The sequence below is a fragment of the Haematobia irritans genome, chromosome 5 (assembly GCF_050003625.1).
Source record: "Haematobia irritans isolate KBUSLIRL chromosome 5, ASM5000362v1, whole genome shotgun sequence".
NCBI classification, from domain to species: domain Eukaryota; kingdom Metazoa; phylum Arthropoda; class Insecta; order Diptera; family Muscidae; genus Haematobia; species Haematobia irritans.
Window position 1 is genome coordinate 63,933,564 of NC_134401.1, and position 27,211 is coordinate 63,960,774.

At 33.4% G+C, this 27,211-nt stretch overlaps 1 protein-coding gene across 5 annotated transcripts in view; it reads left to right on the forward strand.

The window, feature by feature from the left end:
- The window catches only part of sns (nephrin adhesion molecule sticks and stones), a 515,450-nt gene that overhangs the window by 455,871 nt on the left and 32,368 nt on the right, over positions 1-27,211 (forward strand). For all 5 annotated transcript variants that reach the window (XR_012722648.1, XM_075309654.1, XM_075309651.1 and 2 more), the window contains one exon: positions 306-490. Coding sequence is in view for 4 of the 5 variants with exons in the window: in XM_075309654.1 (XP_075165769.1) it covers positions 306-490 (185 nt within the window). In the remaining variant the exon portion in view is untranslated. The remainder of the gene's footprint in view (positions 1-305; positions 491-27,211) is intronic.

The following is a 27,211-nucleotide window of genomic DNA, read 5'->3' on the forward strand; positions in this document are numbered from 1 at the left end:
ACATTTAGACGAGAAGCGTAGTCTCTATTTATTTGAACTTATTTCCGTATTGTTACTTTGGATGCTCAAGAAATAAAAATTTAAGATAATTCTCAATAGATAGAACACTGAAAAAATAGTGTCGTAGACACAAAGGTTTTTTTATCGTTTACATTAAGAAGTGTAATGAGAATAAAAAAGCCGGCTTTTCAAATATTCCACTCATTCAAAATTCTAAGAAAGAAAAATTTTGCAATTTATTTTGAAAATTTCACCACATTGATCACTTTTTCTGTTTTCATAAAAATATTTTTTTCTCTTTACAGTTAATGCACGGACACTGCCTCATCCTAGACACAATAATGGAGTGAACATTATGGACCACCGTGCACGCGATGATCAGATGCTAATTAATAAGGCTGTTTATATTCCGTCCCCATCGCCAGCCCCACCACCAGATGGCTCCTATTACAACATGAATAGCGACAGATATCTTTCATATCCTCCAATGGTGAGTAGCATATCATGCTCGATTCCAATTACATCAAAATTTTTCAATCATCACAAGAAGGGCAACAGACAATGAAACGTGTAATGACCCCAACTTTACAGTAGCATTTACGCTGCACTTTCGAAACGACATTGTCCGTTTTTTTGTTTGCTTCCCAAAGGCGCTCTTTTAGGATTGTTGTTGTCGTCACTCTTTTTGTTGTTTACAGCATCATTGGATATCCTTGGCCATTACGAATGAGAGTGGAGCACAGCAGCTCCCCTCGAACATCAGCAAAACTATGCAAATTAATTATGAACATTTCTCAATGAAATTAATTTTCATTTTAAACTTTCCACTCAATGGTTGCGGTGGCAACAAATTTCAAACTGGGCCAGGCAAACGAAGTGCCCATCCCAACGTTCCGATCTCCTTCCGTTTTCAATTGGCAGTGCGGAATAGCACAAACGCAACAGTTCCAAACACTTCTAACCAAAGGCAGCTGCAGCAATGTACCATTGCATCACTACCACTTTTGCGCCCCCCTTCCCCAGTCGCCGTTTGCAGCACTCAGCTGCAAAGTAGCACCATTTCAAGTTAAAATTAATAAAATTATACAAAGAAAGCGGAATTTAATTTATGCTAAAACTTTGCAATAGTTCACCCTCATTACGTGGCATGGAGCTCAAGCTGTTTCTGTTTCTGCTGAATCGGCAGCTTCAATTGTTACGTCCGCCCAAGAACACTTCCTTTCAATGCATCAACCAAAGAGCCAGTTGCATCACAAGGACACCAGAAATAAAAAACTAGCATTTCTAAATGAGCTCGACACTCTAAAAGGAAAAGAGAAGAAAAACATGGTTAACTAATTGTACGATATAATCCGAGACCCTGATTAACAATAAATAAAATAACAACGAACATTGACTGTTCTATCCCACTGGTGGTGATACAGAGAAGAAATCCGCCAGTGGAGTGGATTTGTTGCTATATGCTTGGCTTTTGCTGGGTGAAGGAGTCCTTCGAGATAACAAAATCTAATTGTTGAAAATGTTTGAAAGCACAAAAATGTGATGACTGTAAAATTGTTCCAGTTGTAATTTCGATAGCTACCCCATTGGTGGCTAAGGGCGACCTTATTGTTGGTAGTATGTGGGTGAAGTTTTTTTTGTTTTTCGTACCACTATCAGTCAATGAAATATACAGTGTTACGATTACTAGTAAAATTATATGCGTTTAAAGAGCTATTTGCTCCAAGAGAGTGATGTCTTCCATAATTGGGAATAGGAATTGACTTGAGTTGACAGATAAAATTTCTCTACTATCATTATAGTACGAAGAACCAAACATGCCGTTTTCACTGATAATAAAAACTTTCAATATTCAATTCGATCTTCCTTTCCAAAGGTCAGGAAGTCGATGTATCATCTATGCCAAATTATATAAAAGTGTGCCAAAAATTTAAGTAAACTTACCAATGCAGTTATTGTGTTTGGTATTTTAGATATGTTTGCATTTTTATATAAAATTCTGTATCCCAAACTCGACTTTACATGTTTTTATTTTTTTTTTTTTTAATTTTGTAAGAATAAAAAACATAATAAAACATTTTACAGAATTGAATAAAAAAGTTTTTTTTTAATAAATGATTTCAACGATATAAATGATTTATTAAATGATAAATGATGATTAATAAATGTACATCAAAATGTAGGAAAAATACAGGAAAATAAAATTCGCGAATTCGTACAGAATTGAAATCGCAAAATTTCAATTCGAAAATGTGCCATGCCATGTCCCTACGTGTTGCTTAGAGTTCCATACTCGCCAGTATCTAAAACGTCGTAATGTTTGGAACACGATATACGAATCGCAAAACATGCCCTCAATAGATTGTGTCAAAATAAGGTAGCTCCAATAAAATGTGATTATTACTCCCAAAACATAAAGCAATGCATCATTAAGAATGTTTTGTACAAGCTTTACGATAACATTAATTTTGAAGTGGAATTCGCAGAGGCATGTCACTTCTATTTGAAATCGTAAAAAATTGCGATTTGCAATGATTAATTGGAGATATCAGAAAGTTTTTGCGACTATGATTATTGGAACAGGCTTGATAACTATCTTTCGAGTACAAAAGAGAAAATGTGGTATACTTGAAGAGTTTCTGAGAAACATGAATATAATTGTTACCACCTTTCTGCATATACTAAGAAAATACACTCAAAATATTTATATGGATCAAGAGATATTAAATTTTTCTTAAGAAGGTTGGTGTTGATTCAGAGACTAAAGTTTTTAATGGACGCAATGTATCTTTAAAAATTTTAAAATAGTATACAGATCTCATTTCTCTTTTTTGCGATATTATATTAAGAGTTATTCACATACAAATAAATATGACTTGAAAGAACCAAGTTATAACAGTGAAATGAAAAATAACTTTCAAACATTTTTTATACATAATTCAAAGATGCAACACCTCAGTTAATTTAAGGATTACTTCTTTAAATCAATTTTTTTCACTTTAAGAAAAATTTACTTTATAAAGACACTCGACTTTTACGGGGGGACGAAAATTACAAAAACTTCTGTCCTAAATTTGTTGAAATAACGTTTCTTTAATAGTTGGTCAATACATTTTTTTCTCTTGTTTAATTAGGTATTGCTCATATTTTTAATTTTGTAAAAAAAAATTTTCAAACAAAAACGTCGTATTGAAAAATTGGTGTAGTTTCAATATTGTAAAATTTGGTAAATACGATGAATATTATATTGTACATGTAATCATTTCTTATTTTTATTATTTTTAGAAGAATGCAAAAATTCTAAAATTTTCAATTTGGAACTGGTGGAATTTTACTTTATTTCTTTGGCACATTTTTGCACATCGCCATAATTCTCCTGGTGTAACATACTTCAATTGTTCCCAGTTTTAAAGTTTGCTTTAAGATGAGTCAATTATACACAAATACAAATCATCAGATTTAAATGAAACACATGAAAAAGTTCCCGTAGCTCACCGAATTCTCTACGCCCTTACAAAAAATCGCTTCTGTAACATTTACTCCCAAACATATTTTGCTTCAAGCATATACATTTTTGGGTATTGCCCAAATATTTATATGTTTGATCTCTTCCAATATATAATATGTTTGAAAGCATATTGGTCTAAACAATATATGTTTGTGTAGTCTAAGTTCCAAACATTTTGTATTTTTGCATCCAAATTCAATAATGTTGTCTTGCAAAAAACAATATGTTATTATGTGAACATATAATATGTTTGGAAGCATTTTGCACCCAAAAATATTATATGCTTAAAAAAAATTCTCCCAAACAATATTGTGCTCAAAATTTTATTTATTTATTTATATATTTACAATCATAATGAATTATGAAAATAAACAGGTAATATAGGTGCTAACAACATAGGTTTTCGACCTGAATGCTCAAAATTTTGTTTCTGCCTAATTGTATATTCCCCCACATCTTTCTCACTTCCACGAGATTTTTTAGTTCTTAGCACTTTTTTCTGTGATACAAACATTGTAGAAGAAATTATTCAATTTTATGATTTTTTTTATTTTAATTTTACCTTTTGCCGGACGGGGATTCGAACAGCGGACCACACAGTTTGTAAGGATCAAAGAAGTAGCAGATCAATTGCCCAAGGAAAAATAAAATGTTAATTTTGTAATAACAAGCAACAACCACCAACTTAATTCAATATCGCTCCCTGTTAAATAGCGCTCCAAGCTACTAAACACATATATGTTTATAGGCTATTTCTAAATTAATATATGTTTGCATCCAAGCAAATTATATTTACAAACATTTTATGTCCCAAACATAATATGTTCTAACATATTAACATATATGTCCCAAACATGTTATGCTAGTTTATGAACATTATATGCTTGCACTCAAAAATATTGTGTTTAAAAATTTGTGTTCCAAACATATAATGTTTATAGCCAAACATATGAAAAAAAGGTCTTTTTCATCCGTGTATATAAAGGATGTAAAACATCGATTTGTCAACCAGAAGCTGAAGAAGGTTATGTTGAAGTAATTGTAAGCGACTTGGAAATTATATACCACTGTGCGTAAAAAGTATTAAGACATTTTAATTTGTCATAATTTCAAGCAATCGAAGGTTTTTTTCAATGTGTGAAATTAGTCAACAAAAAAGTTATATTAAATTAATCTTTTTGTGCGAAATAATAAGTTTAGAATATGGCAAAAGGTTTACGTTGATAATTGTCGCCCAATTGAAGCCTTCTTCACTGGAATACAAATTATTCAGGAAGGGGCCAGAACGCGTTCATGGGCTAGCACTCCAAGGGCGGCTATGAAAATAAACATGTCAATAAATATAGTATCCAAAGTCGAGCTGCCACTGGGAACTTTTTCAGATGTCTTTTTTTCCTCTTTAAATAATTATGGTGACTTATTGCACTGATTTATTTAATTGTTCCAGTGTAGTTTATTTAATTATTTCTCTTAATTATAAAAGTCAATGTGTTTCACACTATGACATCAGTGTTGGGACATGAAATTACTCGAAATACTAGTAATTATGTGACTAGAAAATCACCATCGAATCAGTAAATTAGTAAATTTCAACACCGGGTCTAAGGAAGTTCGTGACACTGTACAATAGACATTTTATTTGAGTACAATTTTTTTGCACTTCAAATTGAATGATTTTAATTTGCACGAATATTGTAATTTGATTCGTTTTTCATTGGATAGAAAAGCACTTTGTATTCATGGTTTTTTCCCCTGAATAATGCCAACAATTAACAAACAGTAGCGCATCATTGAAAATATCCAAGGCTGAGTATGATTCTCATTACTTTTTGTGTGAGATGTGATGTGGAACTGGTGAATTTTGGATACAAAAAGTAATAGAAAAATTGTAGAGTTTAATACATGTAAATGGGTATCCAGCAAATGGGGCTGGTTCTGTTGGGTGATAGGGAATTAATTGCCGTTATCGTGTACAAATTTGAATTTTTCATTACAATCATTGGGAGGCCGACATTTATTTTAGTTGCCTTCGTAATGGAAACGTATTTTTTTAAATGAATTATAAAATAAAATAAAAAATCAAGCAAAATTAAAAGTTGAATTCATAGGCCAATAACTGTACAGTTCCATATTTTCATAGCACTTTAAATAGGTGTTTATATTCATGGACAGCTATTCTGTTCAGATTGTTGGCATGTACAGTTTTTGTTTATTATTATTATGTCTATAGATACAAAAATCTTTAAAGTCTATAAAATATTATTATATATTTCCGACATTTTGTTACTTTGCATTGTTGATTTTTCCTTGTTTTGAAAATGTTTACCACTGCAACTGGAATTAAAAAAAATATGATATTGTGTAGATGGTTTGAAATGGTTATTAGATGACAATCATTAATTAAACTTCCACTTTGCTTCTTTTGCACCGCGAAACCACTAATTTCTCCAAAACTTTTCAAAGAAATTGCAAAACAAGATAAGCTGACACCCGAAGATACAAAAATATATCTCTTGAAATGATAAATTCAAATTACGAAACCCATGAGATAGTCGGGAAACACTTGTCCTTTGCAAACGCGAGCTTCTGATTACATTCAATGTCACTCAAGTATATCCGAACTATACGGTTGGATACTTGTGACTACAGCATTCATCAGATTTCTGATGTGTGGATTTTGTTCATGCGAGTATGTAGAGCACAAATAATCACTTTGACTTGAATGTCTTGATGGAAAATTTTGTCTAATGCAGACAAACTTTCATCGGAGGAACAGAGCAGAGTGACATACCCTTTATATTACGGTGGCTAACAAGCCTTTCGTGCTTCTTGAATGTGTGCCGCCTCATAATCGGAAAAAGGAATGGCGAACTTTCGACTTCTGTAATTTTCAAAGCTAACAAGTCTAATTACCATAGATATGATAAGCTTCTTGCAATATTGGATGTAGAAAGAAACAGATACTGTGTTTGCTTTGGACGCATTTATTGTGTCGACCACAGATCGACGCTCAGTGTACATTTTTAAATAAATTACCATTGGATGACCGCTTAACTTTGCCAATGAGTTGAATGACTCCATTTAATTGCGAAAAAGGGAAGTTTAATGTTAAGACGATTGATTGAGACTTTACAGATCACAGCCCAACTCTAGATTTTCTGTGAGTTTTTACTAGCAATGAAAATATTTCTCTCCACTATTGTTCCACATTACATATACAATCATAAATTATAACATCTGATTTTAAATTTATAAATTTTCTATATGCCACAAAGGAAAGTAAAAAAAATATTACTAAGGAGCTGTGGAAGAAAAAAGGACACCAAGGCCCCCAAACACAAATAAATAAAAATAAACTCATCATTTCAATCCTTTTGTTGCCGTCGTTTTCCAAGAAGTACCAAATGGTTTTGGAGGAGGTCTACTAGGAAACTTAATAAAAAATTCAATTTCATTTTTTCAGAGGGCTTTTTTTGTTGGTTCTGTTGTTGTTTGGTCAAATCCATTGTGGCTTAAAATTTTGAACCTTTTGATGTAGGATTGCTGCCATGTGTTTGGTTTTATGCCTGAGTTCGGGTGTTAGGATTCATAAATACAACAAATACACCAGCAATGGTTGCAGACATATATTACAAATATGGTTTGTTGATGTGTTTCTTCTTATGTTTTTGTAGTGTGCTCCTTTCTACAATACAAACACACACACACACAGACACCCACAAAAACCCTTACACATACACTTGGACAGAAAGCAGTACAAAAATTGAATTATTTGATAAACATCATTTGGTGAAAATTACGACTGCCTTTTTTCTACTCATTTCGTCCTTGTGAGACAGACCTGCGAGGGTTCTTTTGTGGAAATGTCATTCATATAAATCCATTCAACCAACAAGCATGTCTCCCCACCAGAAAACCCCTAATCCACACAAAAGTCCAACAGACAAAAGCAATAAATAAGGTTTGTTATGATGCTAACCATTTTTTTTTTTTTTGAAGAAAATAATCTCTCTGGTCCCTGGCAGATACATAATAGGTGACCATAGGCATTGTGGTTGAAGGTCCTTTGTATCTCTCAATATTTTATGTAAATTAACATTATATTTTGTTTTGGACTTGTTGAAAGACTGAGCCAATGTTTAGATGGGTAACCCCCCTTAAGACCAAATTCCTAAATGTACGTAGAGAATTTTTAATATTCTTTATATGTTTTATTGAAAATATTTCATATGAAACTGCAATTCATAGAAAAAGGGTTGGCATTTTAGTACTATTGCACAATAAAGGGCAAAGGTGTAGTTTGTCTTCGTAATATACCTACGTTTAAGAGTTGTGATCTTGCTTCAAATTAAAGTGGTCATCTAAGTATCCTATTGGTAGTGTTAACTAGGTTAGGTTAGGTTAGGTTAAAGTGGCAGCCCGATTAAGATTCAGGCTCACTTAGACTATTCAGTCCATTGTGATACCACATTAACTAAAAGTACCTATTACATATGGGCACTTCTAGTTTTAACCGTTGAACCTTCTCGATTATTTTCTTCTGTTGAACCAACCAGATTGTTCCAAAAACATTAGCAGACTGCTTAAGTTAACGTTTTCCCGGTTCGCCAGTAATCTGAAGCTATATGCCCCAAAAAGTTGCTTACGCCTTACACAAAATGCAGGAAACTCACACAAGAGGTGTTTTATTGATTCCTTTTCCTCCGCATCATGACAGCTCATACAATAGTCATTATACTTCGCACCAATAGTTTTTGCAAAATCGCCTATCAGGCAGCGACCCGTTATAGCAGATATCAGGAGTGATATCTGGCGTTTCGAGAACACTAGCATATCTAGTGTGCGGTTTATGTTTAAATGGGGCCATATTTGCTTGGTGTCGTTACAACCCTTACAATTCTCCCATCGAACATTTGCTATCATGACATTTGCCATGGTGTTAACTAACTTCCACTATAAAATTAATTGTGCTTAAGTTTTAGTCCAAAAACGCATACAGATCCCATGGCCCTGGTAGTTTCTCTTACAATTTAACCAAAATGCGTAAAAAGTAAAATTCAAATCAAAATTAAAAAAAAAAAAAAAATGTTTTTCACAGGGAAAGATAATGAGGCATAGGTTAACTTAGACTATTCAGTCCATTCGTGGACGTATGTCCATGACACTAAGTTGTCCTGAGTTGAGTCATGAAATAAATTAGAGTGAGCGTGTATAACCTCTTCTTTGGAATGTTGCCATAAACATCTTTCTGGTTTCCTTAGAATATGAACAGATGGTTGCATACGCTGATGACGTGACTATAGCCGTCAGGGAAAAATTAACATCTCATTAGAAATATTATACAGATAGCCCTCCGGGAGACTGAGTACTGGTACGAGGACGAAGGACTAGAATCTAGGGGTAAATCCTGCAAAGACAGAACTAGTAATTTACTGCAAAGAACGCAAATTTGCCTACACACAAAAAATTATCACCAACATTTTTTCAATTAAGCACTTAATTGAATTTGGAAACGGATTCAATTAATATGTTAATTGATTCAATTAATTATTTAATCAAATCCGAATAAAAACCAATTAAAAAAATGATTGATATTTGTTACGTTTCCAATTAAAATATTAATTGATTCAATCAATTTGTTAATCAATTCGGAAATAATTTTAAATTACAAACGTGATTGAAATTTTTTCCGTTTCCAATTACACGTGTGATTGATCCAATCACCTTTGTGATTGAAATTGAATAATTTTGAGCAATGGAAAGAGCGAAAAGAGAACAAGAGAATGGGTATTTATTCAACAATGTATGATGGAGAGATCAGTCTGTGGAAGTAACTCGTAACGAACGGTTGGTTTTTTGTTTTTCGCGTAAATTGAAAAACATGATTGGCGACATTCTGTCTGCTGCATTCAATATGTGTGCATAAATATTTTGAACGCAACAACAAATCATAGCAAAGGGTTGAAATAAATAAAGTGTGCAACAACAAACGACCACGTGGTAAAGGTTTGAAAAAAATATATGAGAGAACGCATTTGAAATTACCTGTGTTTGTGTTTTGTGGTATTGTAAAAATGGAAAACAATCTACGTTTATTGAAGGTAAGAAATTGTGACATATGTATACGGGTTTCCATTGAAGCCTGTTTACATTAAACGGACTAAAATAATATATTTTTTTTATTCATTTCTTTTAGCGACCAATTTTATTTTGTGAAATTGACCAATCACTTGACCATCAACTCCATCATTTTATCAAATATATAAGAATATGTTTGCAACAAAAAAGTGGGTACCGTCTTGATCTTTTAAAATTATAAATTTTTTTCACTCTTAGTTTTCTTAAAACCAAGAGCGGTATGGGTTTGTTGGAAGATTCACCTTGAAGTTGGGAAGTGGCGTTGGCATTAAATTGCATTTTTGCTTTACCTGCCTTTTTCAGTTTGAACCCAAGTAGAGAGCAGTATATCTGATATATAAACTAATGAGCTGAATTATGTAATGGTAAAAAAGTTCTTTCTTTTGGATTTAAAAACATGAAAAATATCCGAAAATAATAAAAATATGTATTTTCCATTTATATTTTTTTCTATTTCCAGAATTTACGAAGTATCATCAATATAATACCAAATACTACACTGTTTTCCCATTATTTTTGTCTTTCATTGGTTCAAATTTTAATAGACGATTTCAATGTGTGGATTTTGGAAAGGAATTGTTACTAAAATTAAATTACCGAGCTCCTTAATACACCTTTTTATGCTAAAAGACTACAACTACAAAAGAAGATTATAAATCTGTAACCTGGAACTAAGAATTGAACTTGATATTCTATGCAGGTAATGTTTAACAAAATTAATTTTTATTTGAACAAAATTAAATTCAAATTATTCTAATTTAGCTTACAGGCTGCTGAATTATTGGAAATCTAGGCGCATCTCCATATTAGAAGGAACATGCTAACATGGTTATTATTATAATGATTTATATAATTTATTTTTTCGCCCTATAGTTGTTATTGATAGTAATTGTATTAGTAAGTTATGTTAGAACAAAACACAAATAACAAGAACCAAATTTATTTGTCTATTGCATAATTCAAAAAATAATAAAATATTGAATATGTTTTATAAGAAACACATATTTTCTTTTATTTCAAATAAAACTAAATACGATTTTGGGGTCGCAATATATAAATTTTTTGATCGAAATTTATAGCCAATTTCAATTAATTATTTAATTGAATGAATCAAATAGTTGATTGATTTTTGTCGCGAAATTAATTAAAATTTTAATTGATTCAATTAAAACTGTGATTGAATTTTATGTTAAAAATCAATCACGTTTTTAATTGATTCAATCACACAATTAATTGATTCCGTGACAAAAGTCAATTAAATTTTTAATTGAAAATCGTGTTGGTTTTCAATCAAAATGGGTGATTGATACTATCATTTTCGTGATTGAAGACATTTCAATTAAAAAAATGATTGAATCCGCGATTTTCGTGATTGAAATCAAAAAAATTTTTTTTGTGTGTAGATTAAGCCGATCTCCTTAGGTGATATTGAAATCTCTTTGGTGAGTATGCAAGATACCTCGGAGCACGAGACAAGCTACGATAGCCTTGTACTCGTGCAAACAGGCAAATGGGAAAAAGTGGGGACTAAAAACAAAAAGTGTGCATTGGCTGTATACGGCAGTGGTTAGACCACAATGGTATTTGGTTGTGTGGTCTGGTAGCCGCCACTTCAACAGTCGACAAGTTTAGATAAAGCGAATGGCATGTTTGTGTATCTCAGGCGCATTCAATAATTCAACATGTTAGCTCATACTGCGTGAATCTGATCTAAACTTAAACTGCACACTAGTTGCTAATATTTTCAAGACGTCAGATATCACTCTTGATATTTTTAATAACGAGGCTTTACCTGAAAGTCGAAAAAATTATTGGCATGTGTTGTCATGATACGGAGGAAAAGCATCACTTAAACCCATCTTGTGTGAGTGTTCCACATTTTGTGTGAGACGTGAACGAATTTGGGCTTTAGACTCTTGGGGAACCTGGCAGTAGTTAACCTAAGCAGCCTACTAATGTTTTTGTAGCAATAAGGTTAGTTCAACAGAAGGAAATAATCAGGAGTTATAAGCATTTTTAGATAATAAGGTATCTCAATGAACGGAATAGTTTAAGTGATCCTGATATAAAGCGACCTATTACATAAACCTAAGCTAACATATTATGGATTTCAGCTTGTAAATCAAAATTACTAAACTAGTTTCATTGCCTTGAAAATGCCTTCGAGATACTTGACAGAAGATACGATATGCATTCATAGTAGATTGAAACGCAGAATTAACCAAATGCGCCATAAGGACATGGACTAGTACGTTCTTGGTTCGTTACTCGGCCGAACAAAAGGTAAAAATAAAAATAAAACTATGAAATTTACCATTTGTTTCACGCAGTATCTGGGCTACAAAATACTTGGATAATTGAAAATATTTACACGAGATAAGCGAATTGTCTTCCTTTCAGACAAGTAAAGAGAATTATGTCAAATTACTCTGCAAGGGTTAAGGACACTTGCTACCTCTTATCAATGGTTAAAGTGGCAGCCCGATTTATGTACATGCTCACACAGACTATTCAGTCCACTCAGTCCTCTTATTGATGTTAGTAATATCCCACAGTAATGATGAAGACTTTACCAAGTCAGCTTTGCAGAAATATATTTTCCGATAATCTGGGACACACCTTGAGGGCTCAACATTGAATGAACGAAATTTAGTTGGGTTGCACCCAGATATTCCCTACCCGCTTTGGATACTCATGGGGAATATGTTTTTCTGTAAACATGTTTATCACTGCAATCCTTGGTGCTAGCTGTAGTCTCTTTTAAGCTGTAAAGTGCTTTTTAAATAACCACATATCACTTGAAAGCTTGTTTGTGGATGAGTACTTACTGCCGGCTATATCGAATTTTATTTTTAGCCATAAACTTAGAACTATCTAACGAATGTGTTGAACATTTTCCAAAAATTGCTTCAATAAAAACTTTATGTTCGTTTTTTTTTTTGTTTTCTAAAAATGACTAAAAGTATCGGTCTTCATCGGTCTGGGTGTGCAAATACCCCCATATACACACATACACATATTCGCGTAGTGTTTGTAGAATTTAATAGATACGGATATGTAGTCAGTCATTCGAGTGCACATAAATAATAATATATTGTCATATATGTGTTATATATATTTGTGAGTGTATGTGTGTGGCTTGGGCATAACATACATACAGAAGTTCGTTCGGCTATTACTGGATATCCTTAGCATTGATGGCAAAAGAGAATTTTATGTTTCTAATAAATTAAATTTTCAACTACTACTGAACTATGGACAAACTCGCTCTGTCACACATTTGTATTTTGAACTGTGGCATCGAGACTTGCTTTATGATCGTTTGCAGCAAAGCCATTTTTCAAGTTTTAGTTTTTACGATGTAGTCCTCTGCCCCATTGGCTTAGCGTCCAAATTCCACAGCCGATGATATTGAACAAAGGAATATTCCCAAAGCTGTTCATTTGTTTGGTTGTGTGTGTACATCTGTATGAACTTTAGCATTTAGCATTTATTTAATATTTTCTGAAAGCAATCCCTCGAATAGTTATTTGCCATCGCATAACATTTTATTCACGTTTCATAGCTGACCATCCTTATGATTTGGGTCTTAATGTTATGGCCATTTCGATTTGTGTTTTTTTTTTTTGGTCAGAAAATTTCCGCCTCAACGGGATGGTTGATGGGTAAATGGACATTGTCACACTTATGGCCACACGTGCTGAAAATAAGTGGCCAATGACTAACACCGAATGTGTTTGCTTACGATGTGCAAATGTATCAATACTTCGATTTTTTATTGAACTAGATCGATTTTTATTAAACACATCATTTTCTATAAAAAAAAGGATTTTGTCTATTAATACAACGCAGCGAGCATGTTATATTGGCATTGTATATCATTTTCCGTTTTTAGGTGAAAAGGCCTATTTGGTGGGTAAAATACTAGAGAATAGCTACAATATGACAGCACGGACGAAAAAGACTGTTTTTCATATGTTTGGGTGTAAACATTATATTTTGGAACTCAAATTTTTAAACACAATATTTTTAAGTGCAAGCATATAATGTTCATAAACTAGCATAACATGTTTGGGACATATATGTTATATGTTAGAACATATTATGTTTGGGACATAAAATGTTTGTAAATATAATATGCTTAGATGCAAACATATATTAATTTGGAAATAGCCTATAAACATATATGTGTTTAGAAAGAGAGACCTAGAGAGTATGCTGCAAGTAAAATAATGGAAGTAACCAATTGGCGCCTTAAAAATATATCCACACAAAGAAAATTTCATTAAAATTGTTTACTACCAGTGTATGCCTTAAGGTGAAACATAATATATTTGAACAATACAAACAATATTTTGTTTGGACCAATCCTGAAAATATATACGCTTGAAGCAAAATGTGTTTGAGGTATATGTTACAGAAGCGATTTTTTTTTGGAGGGCGAGGGCGATAAAACTCATAGGCGTCAAAGAGAAAGAAATTCTTTCTCTATCCATTGGGATTTTCTTCGCGCGGTAAAAGAAAGAAAAATTTATTTTTAATGATAAAGGGTGATTTTGAAGCTATTATATTTTTATCAACACAGTTTTAAACAGCGGGCATGTAGTATCGATTCAAATAAAGATTTCATACACTTTTCTGAATTGTATTTGTTGTTAAATCTCCCATAGCTCTTAAAAAAATTCCATTTTATAAGGGGTCGCAGTCGTTTAGAGAAAGCGAATTTTTGCGTAAACACAATACTTTGAAGTCCTTTAAATATCTGGAATACTTAAAGAAGAATTTCGAAATTGTATACCCGAATTTTTCATAAACTTCAATCACAGAAATCAAAAAGTTTTTGAAAGCAAACAGAACAATGTACTTTTATTGCATTGGTAAAATCCCACCACACGACCTTAAACTGTGTTTCAAAAAATAAAACAGCGTTTATCGCAAACGAAATCAGGCTAATTTAGTCTGGAATAAATAGCAAACATCACCGTCCAATATGCTACTCACATCATGTATAAACATTCTTATTTGCAAAACAATGTAATTCTCCACGGCATCTATTTTAGATCGATATAGCATTTTTGCATCACGAAATTTCTTGACACATTTCTCATAAATTATTTATCATATGAAACAAAAAATTCTTTACATTTCAAGAATATAGTGATTTTAAATAATTAATAACCGTTCTTGACATAACGTTGACATATGTAAAATCATCCGGGCTATAGACATACTGACTGCTAGTAGTGTACAGTACCGAATAAAATTATAGTTTTTAATAAAACATCAACAAATAATTTACTCATTTTTATACCCTCCACCATAGGATGGGGGTATATTAACTTTGTCATCCCGTTTGTAACACATCGAAATATTGCTCTAAGACCCCATAAAGTATATATATTCTGAGTCGTGGTGAAATTCTGAGTCGATCTAAGCATGTCCGTCCGTCCGTCCGTCTGTCCGGCTGTCCGTCCGTCTGTGGAAATCACGCCAACTTCCGAACGAAACTAGCTATCGACTTGAAACTTGGCACAAGTAGTTGTTATTGATGTAGGTCGGATGGTATTGAAAATGGGCCATATCGGTCCACGTTTACGTGTAGCCCCCATATAAACCGATCCCCAAATTTGGCTTGCGGAGCCTTCCGGAGCAGCAAAATTCATCCGATCCGGTTGAAATTTGGTACGTGGTCTAAGTATACGGTCTCTAACAACCATGCAAAAATTGGTCCATATCGGTCCATAATTATATATAGCCCCCATATAAACCGATCCCCAGATTTGACCTCCGGAGCCTCTTGGAGAGGCAAAATTTATCCGATCCGGTTGAAATTTGGTACCTGATGTTAGCATACGGTCTCTAACAACCATGCAAAAATTGGTCCATATCGGTCCATAAATATACATAGCTCCCATATAAACCGATCCCCAGATTTGACCTCCGGAGCCTCTTGGAGGAGCAAACTTCATCCTACCCGATTGAAATTTGGTACGTGGTGTTAGTATATGGTCTCTAACAACCATGCAAAAACTGGTCCATATCGGTCCATAATTATATATAGCTCCCATATAAACCGATCCCCAGATTTGACCTCCGGAGCCTCTTGGAGGGGCAAAATTCATCCGATCCGTTTGAAATTGGGTACCTGATGTTAGTATACGGTCTCTAACAAGCATGCAAAAATTGGTCCATATCGGTCCATAATTATATATAGCTCCCACATAAACCGATCCCCAGATTTGAACTCTGGAGCCTCTTGGATGAGCAAAATTCATCCGATCCAATTGAAATTTAGTACATGGTGTTAGTATATGGTCTCTAACAACCATGCAAAAATTGGTCCATATCGGTCCAGAATTATATATAGCTCCCATATAAACCGATCCCCAGATTTGACCTCCGGAGCCTCTTGGAGGAGCAAAAGTCATCCGATGCGGTTGAAATTTGGTACATTTCAATAGTATATGGCCTCTAACAGCCATGTAAAAATTGTCAAATTTTATTACTATAGAAAGTTTTGTCAAAATTTCATTTCTATAGAAAGTTTTGTAAAAAGTTTATTTCTATAGCAATGTTTGTCAACATTTTATTTCCATAGAAAATTTTGTCAAAATTTTATTTCTATAGAAAATTTTGTAAAAAATATATTTCTGTAGAAAATTTTTTCAACATTTTATTTTTATAGACAATTTTGTCAACATTTTATTTCTATAGAACATTTTGTCAACATTTTATTTCTATAGAAAATTTTGTCAACATTTTATTTCTATAGAAAATTTTGTCAAAATTTTATTGCTATAGAAAATTTTGTCAACATTTTACTTCCATAGAAAATTTTGTCAACATTTTATTTCTATAGAAAATTTTGTCAAGTTTTTATTTCTATAGAAAATTTTGTCAAAATTTTATTTCTATAGAAAATTTTGTCAAACTGAATTATATACGTATTTAATCGGCCTTTTTTTTTTGTTTAATATATACCCCTTATGGACTAACTTACAATTTAGAAGACAGTGTTAAAAAGTTTTACGATACCTTGCCATCGGCAAGTGTTATCGCAACCCAAGTAATTCGATTGTGGATGACAGCCTTTAGTAGAAGTTCCTACGCAATCCATGGTGGAGGGTACATAAGATTCGGCCTGGCCGAACTTACGGCCGTATATACTTGTTAATGTTAACGTATTGCCACTATATACTCGTAAGTTAGAGAGGTCATAAAATTATACATAAATATTTCTATATTAGAAATAATAACAAAAACATAGTTCAAGGTTTGATTTTATATGGATAAAATTATTCGCATAAAAATAATACTTGTTGTTATACCCCCCACTGTACACCCTCAAAAAATCGCTTCTTGCTTCGCTTGTTGCTTCAAGCATATATATTCTCAGGATTGGTCCAAACAAAATATTGTTTGTATTGTTTAAGCATATTATGTTTCACCTTAGGGCATACACTGATAGAAACAATTTTAATGAAATTTTGTTTATGTGAATATATTTTTAAGGCGCCAATTGGTTATTTCCATTATTTTATTTGTAGTATACTCTCTAGGTCTCTCTTTCTAAACACATATATGTTTATAGGCTATTTCTAAATTAATATATGTTTACATCTAAGCATATTATATTTACAAACATTTTATGTCCCAAACATGTTATGCTAGTTTATGAACATTATATGCTTGCACTTAAAAATATTGTGTTAAACAGTTTGAGTTCCAAACATATAATTTTTACACCCAAACATATGAAAAGCCGTCCCTTTCGTCCGTGTAGGGTATACTTATTTTGTCATTCCGTTTGTAACACATCGAAGTATTGGTCTCAGACCCCATAACGTATATACAGTGGGAAGCAAAACCGAGTGCATGTTTTCCCTTTTTGCAATCTTTTATAAATAGAAAATGTTTAACTAAGCTCCCAAAGATTGGACCGTTGATGACGGGATGATCATATAAAACAAAATTAAACCGCTTTCCATCCGATGAAAAAAGAACATTACTTGTAACGACCTCAGAATATTTTTGGTAATGACTTGGGAATGCCAAAGTCTCCAAAAACACCACGTCAAGCAAAGTTTTCAAATGGGCACCACTAAGCCCCGGTCTCAATAATATTAAAAATTTATGGTATATGGTTAAAAGGCGCTTGAAATTACTCCAAAAAGCATCAAAAAATAGCGATTTGATCTAGAGCAAAGTTCAGCAAAAATAGTCGGATGTACTAAAAGCAATAATAAAAAAACTTAGCAGAAGTATGTCAAGACGAGTTAAAACCACAATTAGAAGTAAAGAACATTTGATTTACAGTGCAATACTGGATGCTGGCATATTTGCAGTAGTATGGGTATATAATTTAATTGAATGTACAGTCTTCTTTGTCAGGAATTTTTTGGGGGGTGTGGGCTCAATAAACATTTTTTATTTAGCAAATAATGCATACTCCTAAGTGGAGTATGGTGAAATTCGGACTCGATTTAGCGATGTCCGTCCGTCCGTCAGTTGAAATCACGCTAACTTCCGAACCGAACAAGCTATCGACTTGAAACTTGGAACAAGTAGCTGTTAATAATGTAGGTCAGATGGTATTTCGTACGTGACGTTTTTGTATGTCTTTTACGAAGTATACACAAATTTATCAATATCGGTTCAAAAATACATAGCCAACGTAGACCGACACCCAAGATTTGATTTTTGGAGCCTCATGTTGGAACAAATTTTCCCCAATTACCTTGCGAAAATTTGATCATATCGGTTAATAATTACACTATTTTCATTAGCGTAGCTAGACAATTTTCCTAGGGGGGGCTATAGCCCCCCCTAGCTACAAATTTATATTTCATTTATTTATATTTCAATTAATGTTTTATTTCATAAAAATGAATAAAAAAAATTAGACATCAAAATAACTCGAAAATTAATTTATAATAAAGCAAGTAAAAGTAGTTCCACACATTTCCCAGCAAAAAAATTTGGAAGTTCTTCCAAATACACAACTTTAAAAGCACTTCCAGAAGATGTACTCCCAATGATGTTCTTTACTTTAACTACTCAGGAAGTTCTTTAAATTCAATTTTTTATAACTGGGTTTTTTCATACTTTTAATGGGAAATTTTAACTTTTTTGTTTCAAATACCTTAAAAACGAAGTAAGAATTCATAATATGGTACAAATAATTTGAATTTTGTCAAAAAAAATTCTAAATCCAATCTGAAAATCTTGTGAATTTTTGAAAATATTTGAAGTCAAACGTTTCTGACAAGCATTAGAATCCATTAAAAATTATAAAAATTATTTATTTGACAAAATATAACAGAATTTTTTAATTTACATTCAAAACATTGAATTCGGATCACACCTAAAGAAGTGATGCAAATTCAGTGCAACGGCTGTTGAAATGGAGGACTTCCGTCCTATGACAAGCCCATGTTAAATTCATCCCTTCTTCGCCAATTTTGCACCACTTCCGGATCCAAAAAGATCATTTTCATTACTTTTTTGGCGACGCTTTTTTGGCTGGGCTTGTTTATTTTTTATAAAAATGGAAAATCGTAAATAGGTTTTCAAATTCTGGGGGGGGCTAAAATTTTTCTGGGGTGGTCTAAGCCCCCTCCCCAGAGGCCTTCCTACGCTTATGACTATTTTACAAAATATTTTTTTTTTCATGTACATTGGATGGGAGGTGACTTTTCTTACTCTTTGCCGCGAGAAAAGTATAAACCATTGAAAAAAATTTGTTTCTCTTCATATTCGTAAAGATGATAATTTAACGTAAGAAATAAGACAAACTAGAAGAAAATCGATCGAAAAATTACAAAGTTTTAAGCCATTGAGTGAATAAATCCGATGCCAAATCATACAAATATGAGCCACTCATACACACAAAAATGAGTTCTTGTGTGGCCGAGTGGAATTTTTGCCACCTTGCAAACTAGTTCAGAATATCTTAAAATTTGGACGAAACCACTTTTCGACAAAAAGTTTGAAACTGTAATTCCCAACAGAGAGGCGTGGTGCACGCAGCCCCCAGGGAATAAACGTCACTGATGACTCCAAATTGGATGGACAAGTGGATTTCTGAGTATATTCTAAAGATCTGGATCACTGTAGTGTTTTTCAGGCTGAAATATTGGCAATAGGAGAGGTGGTGAATTGGCTGAGAAGTAATGTTCCAACAAATATTGGCATTAATATACACTCGGACAGTCAACCTACAATAAAATCCTTGGACTCTGTGTTCCTTAACTCGAAAACGGCCATAGGCTGCCGCAAATCTCTCAACGAGATGGCTGAGCAGTACAATATTCCCTAATATGGGTGCCTGGCCATAGGAACATACCGGGGAACTGCGAAGTGAATAATTTAGCAAGGCTAGAAACTACCTTTCATATTCCAGGGGAACTAGAATCTACCGGCAAGCTCTTACTGCGTGAGAAGGCTGTTATGATGGCAAATGTTCGATGGGAGAATTACAAGGGTTGTAACGACACCAAGCAAATATGGCCCCATTTAAACTTAAACCGCACACTAGATATGCTAGTGTTCTCAAGACGTCCGATTTCACTCCTGATATCTGCTATAACGGGTCGCTGCCTGATAGGCGATTTTGCAAAAACTATTGGCGCGAAGTATAATGACTATTGTATGAGCTCTCATTATGCGGAGGAAAAGGAATCAATAAAATACCTCTTGTGTCAGTGTCCTGTATTTTGTGTAATGCGTAAGCAAATTTTAGGGGCATATAGCTTTACTGGCGGACCTGGAAAACGTTAACTTAAGCAGTTCAACAGAAGAAAATAATCGAGAAGGTTCAGCGGATAAAACTAGAAATGCCCATATGTAATAGGTTCTTTTAGTTAAATGTGGTATCACAACGGACTGAATAGTCTAAGTGAGCCCGATGCCACTTTAACCTAACCTAACCTAATAAATATTTGGTATTATTTCCATATTTTATCCTTTTGTTTATATTTTCTTTTAAAATACTGTGCTTTAATACTTCTTCAGTTTTTTTTTTTCTTATCGGGCAAAAAGTTGGACTTTCGATTTATTGAACATAATTATGTTCACCCTGAACGAATGAACGAATCACCATGGATGCGGCCACAATAGAGAAAAATCTTCCGCTTGTTGTGCAAGGATTTCCTGTTCAAAGACTTTCTAACACAATTTCCACTTCCCGTTTGTTCTTCTTTTTGCCAACTCCATTCTCGAACAATGGTGATCGTTTTAATTTCTAATTGTTTTTTTTTTTTTTGCTTTCATTTTTGCGATTCGACACAAATCAAATCCTTGTGATATGGGGTATTGACGAATACTTTTTGTTTAAATGTGCCACACATCCATATCAGCATTTATACAGGCAGAGGCAAGTCACACATATGCGGCAACACACAAACTAACACTCACTTGTTCGTACATACACTCACACAATCCAGCATTCCCATTGTCGACAACTACTTCCGTCTATTACCACTACAACAATTGCAGATGCTCTGCAGTGATACTATTTACTTGTCAAAAGTTTTACATTGTTGTAGTACTTATTGTTGTTGTATGTATTATTTTATAAAATACTTTCGGTTAAATGATGCCATAGAAAAGCTTTAAATTGTTTGACGGTATCGTCAAACTCGAACTCTGGCATATTCACCCGCATATCCACTTCACATTCACATTTCCCCCATCAAACCAACTCATATACATGCCTACACCCACGCACATGAAAAACACTCACGGTACGACACTAATACAAACTTGCGTTTAGGATTTCGGTCCTTCCTCCCTACTACTTCTCTGTGGATCATAAAGCGAACCGAGTCAGTTTATTTGGTTTGGTCTATTGTAAAGTATTTCTACAGGATTTTTATAAAGTTCGAATCGAATATTGACACACTGGCAGACGCAGACTCACCCCCTTGAATGGAATGAAATGTTTGCTTATTTCTTTCATGGCATTGCTGTTGTATTGTTCTGTTACAAACTGATATCTCCGTTTGGCCGAAGTAATACAATGGCTTAAGCTTTAGAGGATTTGGGGCAAAAGTAAATTTTCTTAGTTCATTTTTTATACATCAACCTTGTTGAAGGTTTTTGGTTGGTTGGTTGGGTTTGCTGGCTCACTGGTTGCCTGGCCTCATCCCATTTGACATTACTGGAGAGAAGGGGGTAGGCGAAAACTTTTGTGATTGAGAATAAAGGAAATTAATCCATTAAAAAACGAATTACCGTTTTTCATTGATGAAGACAATGGCAACGCCAGCGTTGGCAACAACAACAGTCCCTTTGAGAATCTCAACTAGAAAAGTGATAGTGACGAAGATTACATTCTTCATAGAGGGTGTCGAAACATGAAGACCCGAGCTCAAAGTAAAATGAATTTGGGAGAAAAAAACTTAAACTAATGGTTTCAATAGGGAGTAATTCTAGAAGGCCTTCAGCATCCTTCACAGACATCATAGTATATGTTAGAGGTAAATGTTAGAGGTAAAAAAGAAAGGCATAAGAAACACAAAGCAACGCGAAGAGAACAGTCCTACTGAATTATTCACCGTTAGCGTATTTTTTAGCCTATGTCAAAAGGATACCTGCATTGAAAACAATAATACTTAACACAAATTATGACGACTTACAACGAAATATTTATGATTATCGACAACAATGTATTGAAGTGGAGAGTCAAAATTAATATGTCTCTAATTTATACCTTTTATGGATATCTTGGGATTTTGATCTGGATCCCAATAATTGAAGATCGACCTTGCCAATAATGGACGAAATCTATAACAGATCCTAACTTGTTACTACATCTTTATACACTAAACTACATAGTGGTTAGGGTATAATAACTTTGATCTGCCAACAAATGTGCCTACGAGAAATATTGGTTTTAGACCCATAAATCAGAATCACCTCCTGAGTCGATCTAGCCCTTGGTGTCCGTCCGTCCATGTATTTGTTGTTCGCAGGATTCCGGTCGCAATTATTAACCGATTTTGATGAAATTTGTTATGTGGCGCTTTTTTGGCACAAGGACGAACGCTATTGAAAAAATCGGATCAAATTTAGATATAGTTCCCATATATATGTATCTCCCAATTTCGATATGTGGGGTCAGATTGCGCTCATTTACCAACCGAACGGCGTTAAATTTGTAACAAAGTAATCCAATTGACTACCCTTTAAGTGTGCTTAATTTCATCGAAATCGGTTCCGATTTAGATATAGCTCCCATATACATGTATCGCCCGATTTTCCAAAATGTGGTCATAATAGTCTTATTTATTAACCGATCTTACTGAAATTTTGCACAAAGTAACTTTCTGTATTACCAACCAAATCATTTTGCAGATCATCTGAATCGGTTCAGATTTAGATGTACCTCCCATATATATTTAACGCCCGATTTTGAAAAATTTCCCCTAATAACCTTATTTTGACCAACATTTATTAATTTTCGACTTCATTTATTAACCGATCATACTCAAATTTAGCACAAGGTAACCTTCGCTCAATTTTCCCAAATTTCGGTCATAAGACACTTAATTATTAACTAATGTTACTCAAATTTCTAATATTGAAGTATTAGCCGATTATAATTAGACTTACATGTAGCTCTTACATAAATATATGTCCCAAGTTTCACAAATTTTGATTTATGAACCACACTAATTTAGCGATTTCCTGTTTTTTAATAATGGACTCAAAATTAGTGGCATACTAACTCTGTAGGTTCAGAACCAACTATATCTCCTACTATCAGACATTTCTGTTCAGATTGTGATACAACGCCCATGAACATGTACCCCTTAATATTCTTAAATATGGAAATACCGTTTATACTCCAAACCTATACCAATAATACCCCACAAATGGTTATGTTTACTAATTCAATAGGGGTGGTTTAAGGTATGATATAGCCGGTTCCGCCCGACTTTCTACTTTACTCATTTGTTATATATTTTTCCGAAACACCAGAGAAAACAGAGTTGACTGCTTAATAAATCAATTTATTCACTACATATACAAAAATACGTGTTCGTCCGTTTACATTTATTACAGCTAGCACGAATGTTAATACTATTTTTTTGTTTCCTATTTTGATGAATTTCTTCGATCTCTCTTTGGGAATGTACACTCTTCTATTTCTCATAAATGATTCCCAATACTCATTGGGAATCATTGTCTTGGAGATAACATTTGCTTATGTCCCGATTCTCCAGCAGGCGGAATTTTATCCAACGAATTGCCTTTGCAAAAGCTCTATTTGTCCACCGACCATACTCATATCAACAAAAATAAGAGAAATAAAAAAGGATATTTTTACTTCTAATTAATTTGGAGATTGATATTATTTGCATGTTTTTGTTCTTGAAGTGTCCCATGCTAACAAATTTAAGTGGTGTAATACCATATACCAATTTGTTTAATTATATACATACTTATGTTAATATATCTGCAATGCATAAAAACCAAATGTTCGTTTGCAGTTTATGGAAACCGAAAAATATGACTTGGGTTTACTGCTAAAGCCTTCAATTTCGAACTAACAATAATAACAACCATAGAAAAACCACATATGTTAGTGGTTTTACCTTCTACTTCTAAAGTACGCCCCTACTTTTGACCAACCGAACACAATCGAATCAAAGTTAAAAACTCTTTTCTTGATATTGGCTTTCACCTTAAGGAAAAATCCGATTGAACATCAATATTCCAATCTGCCATGTTACAGATACAAGATAGACATACAGTGCTGGGCAGATATCCCAATATCTCCAATGTGAAAGCTCTATTTCACATGTATGTATATTGATGAATGTGTCGAAAATCCCTTTGGAGTTCAAATGGACCAATTGCTCTCGACATTTGCATAAGTCTCTGAGATTACAGGGAACCCTTGGCAATGGCAACTTTGAACATATCTTCAAATTATTTAGTCTTAACTTGATCAAACAATGCAAACGTAGGCACTCAAAGCCAAGGCTTAATATTCTTTCGAGTTTTAGGCCTTAAGAACTTTTATTATTTTTATAATGTTCTTAGCCAACCACTGTTACCAAAAGTCTTAAAAGTTCTCATTCCTCCGTTGCCATTGCTTTCGAAGCCATCGTCGTCGTCTGTGACAGAATCGTTGGTATCTTTTTGGGCTTTTAGGTGGTACTTCATGAACACATGGATTGGATTTTATTGTACGTGCACCCACTCGCTTTGGTGGCACTCCTTCCTTGAGGTCTCCCTCATCACCCACTAACATACAAAAGTGAAGAAGGGAATAAGACATGACTAAAGTTTTATTATGCCAAAGGCTTTAAGTTTTGTTGTGCTTTGCTGCTTCTGCTTTTGTTTGGCTACTCCGACCATTGTCGGCTAAAGGACGGCTGGCAAGTTCCTTAGTGGGTGGAGACTTAGGTAAAGGAGTTGAAAGTTTACCTAAACTTGTAGCAAATTGTTTTAAAGTCATTTTCCTACCAGTTGGTATCGTTTAAATTGAAAATGGAATGGTTTTACAGTTGCCAAATGTCATATCTGCTCGGCTTGTGCAAATATAACACGGGAATTTTCCTTTTTTTTATTTTTCCAAAAGGTAAACGAAAACTTTCCTTTGTCTGTCCGATTTTCCGTTCTTCCTCTGTGATTGGAGGTGAAAATAAAAAGTTTGTGGTGTTAGAACTATTTTTAGTTTATTTATATGGATTTCAAAATAGTTTCGCGATAACTTTTTTCTTTATTCCATAGGCGTTCCATTATAGACTTGTTTGGCTTTGTTTAAGGTGGCAAATAGATTTCATGAACAATAGGTGTCAGCAATAAGAATTGACTTAACACGAATATATTATTAATTATACAAATATCCATCATTTAATTCGAACAATGCCAGAAAGAAAAGGATTGACAGATAAATTCACACTGGATAACAGTTATATACAATACGAAATGTAACAGTTTATCCACATAACGATTACGTGCTATAGTTCGAACAAATATCCAACACATTTCTCACACTTTTATATAATATGAAAATCTCAACTTGACAATTGAGTTAGTTCAATTAAAATGAACTAATCCATCATTGATTATTTCCATTAAGCTAAATATGGTATAGCAATTGTTGGTCTAATAATTCGTGCCTTTGAGTGGAGAGCAACGACATGTCACTAAATGTACATTCGTACCATTTTCCATTACAAAAAACTTTAAATTTCATGTGAACCTTTATGGCAAGTAAATTGACTCCAGAAACTCGGACAACTCTTCATTTACACATTCACATTCAGATACATAAAATTATTGTGGTTGGGTGATGCACAACTTTTAATTTTTCGTTTACAGAATTTTGTGTTTACTTCATTATACTTGCAAAAAAATAATATAATTTTGTAATTTTACATATGTCGTACGTCTGTGGAATTTTTTACCTCACGAGATACAAACTGTCAGCAAAGTGCAAACTATTAAGTCTAAACTTTTTGAATATTTTAAGGAGCAATAGGGTATATGGTTTCTGAAAATTCTTCTACTTTTATAATTTTTTTCTTTCGATTATTATCTATGATGCACAAATTGCATATATAGATATTTGTTTGTAAATATAGAATTTTCTTTAATTTTTAATTGGATACAGATAATGTTTAAAATTTTGATAAGTATTCTAGAGGCCCTGATGCTTGTCGCAGGCGTGGTACCTATAAGTATACTTATAGATACCATGCAACAATATTTTGTTTTTTTTTAACAATTATTCCCTCTAAACATCAAGTAAATCGGAGTAGTTTAGATTTTGCTCTATTGGTTTATAAAAGGGACAACCCCTTCCCCGATCAAATATTGACAAAAATTTTGGTGTTTGTCGTTCAGAGACAATCTTTCTCCACGTTTTCTACAAATTTCAAGTAAATCGGGTCAGCCATTTCCGAGCTTACCCGGAACGTGCTAATAAACCAAGAATTTATATAAAGATGTCGTACAACAAACACATTTAAGAAACCAACAAACAAATGCATATCTGTATTTTCTCATGAGTGAGATCTTTGCTTGCTATAAAACACGTGCTCATACTCATTTTTTTTTTTCTAACAGTATTTGTCGCACACTTTTTCAGCTTTCGTACATATTCTCAGCGATGTGTGCGTCACCAGTCTTACTTGTGTTTTTGTTTTCATAACTATAGCTGTCAACTATTTTCTCAACAAACCAATTTGTTGAAAATTCAGAATGTTTTTACTGTTTCCTCTGTCAAGCATCTACAAACACATTTCAACAACAAATGCCTCATATTCAATAGACAAATTTGTTGAGCATCAACAGTTTTAACATACAAATAAATTTGTTAATATTTATTTTTTGCGGTTATTTTTGTGTGTGTGTAGTTTCACTATAGTGGATATATCCACGGAAGACATAAAAATATGTACTACCTAGCAACGAAACCAATGGAAACTTCAAAAATGGCAAATCCTTCTGAAAGAATTTAATTAAGTTATTTAATTAGTTAATTGTTGCAAACACCTATAGAAACCGATTTTTCAACCGAGTTTTCAACTTAAAAGCCACCGTGGT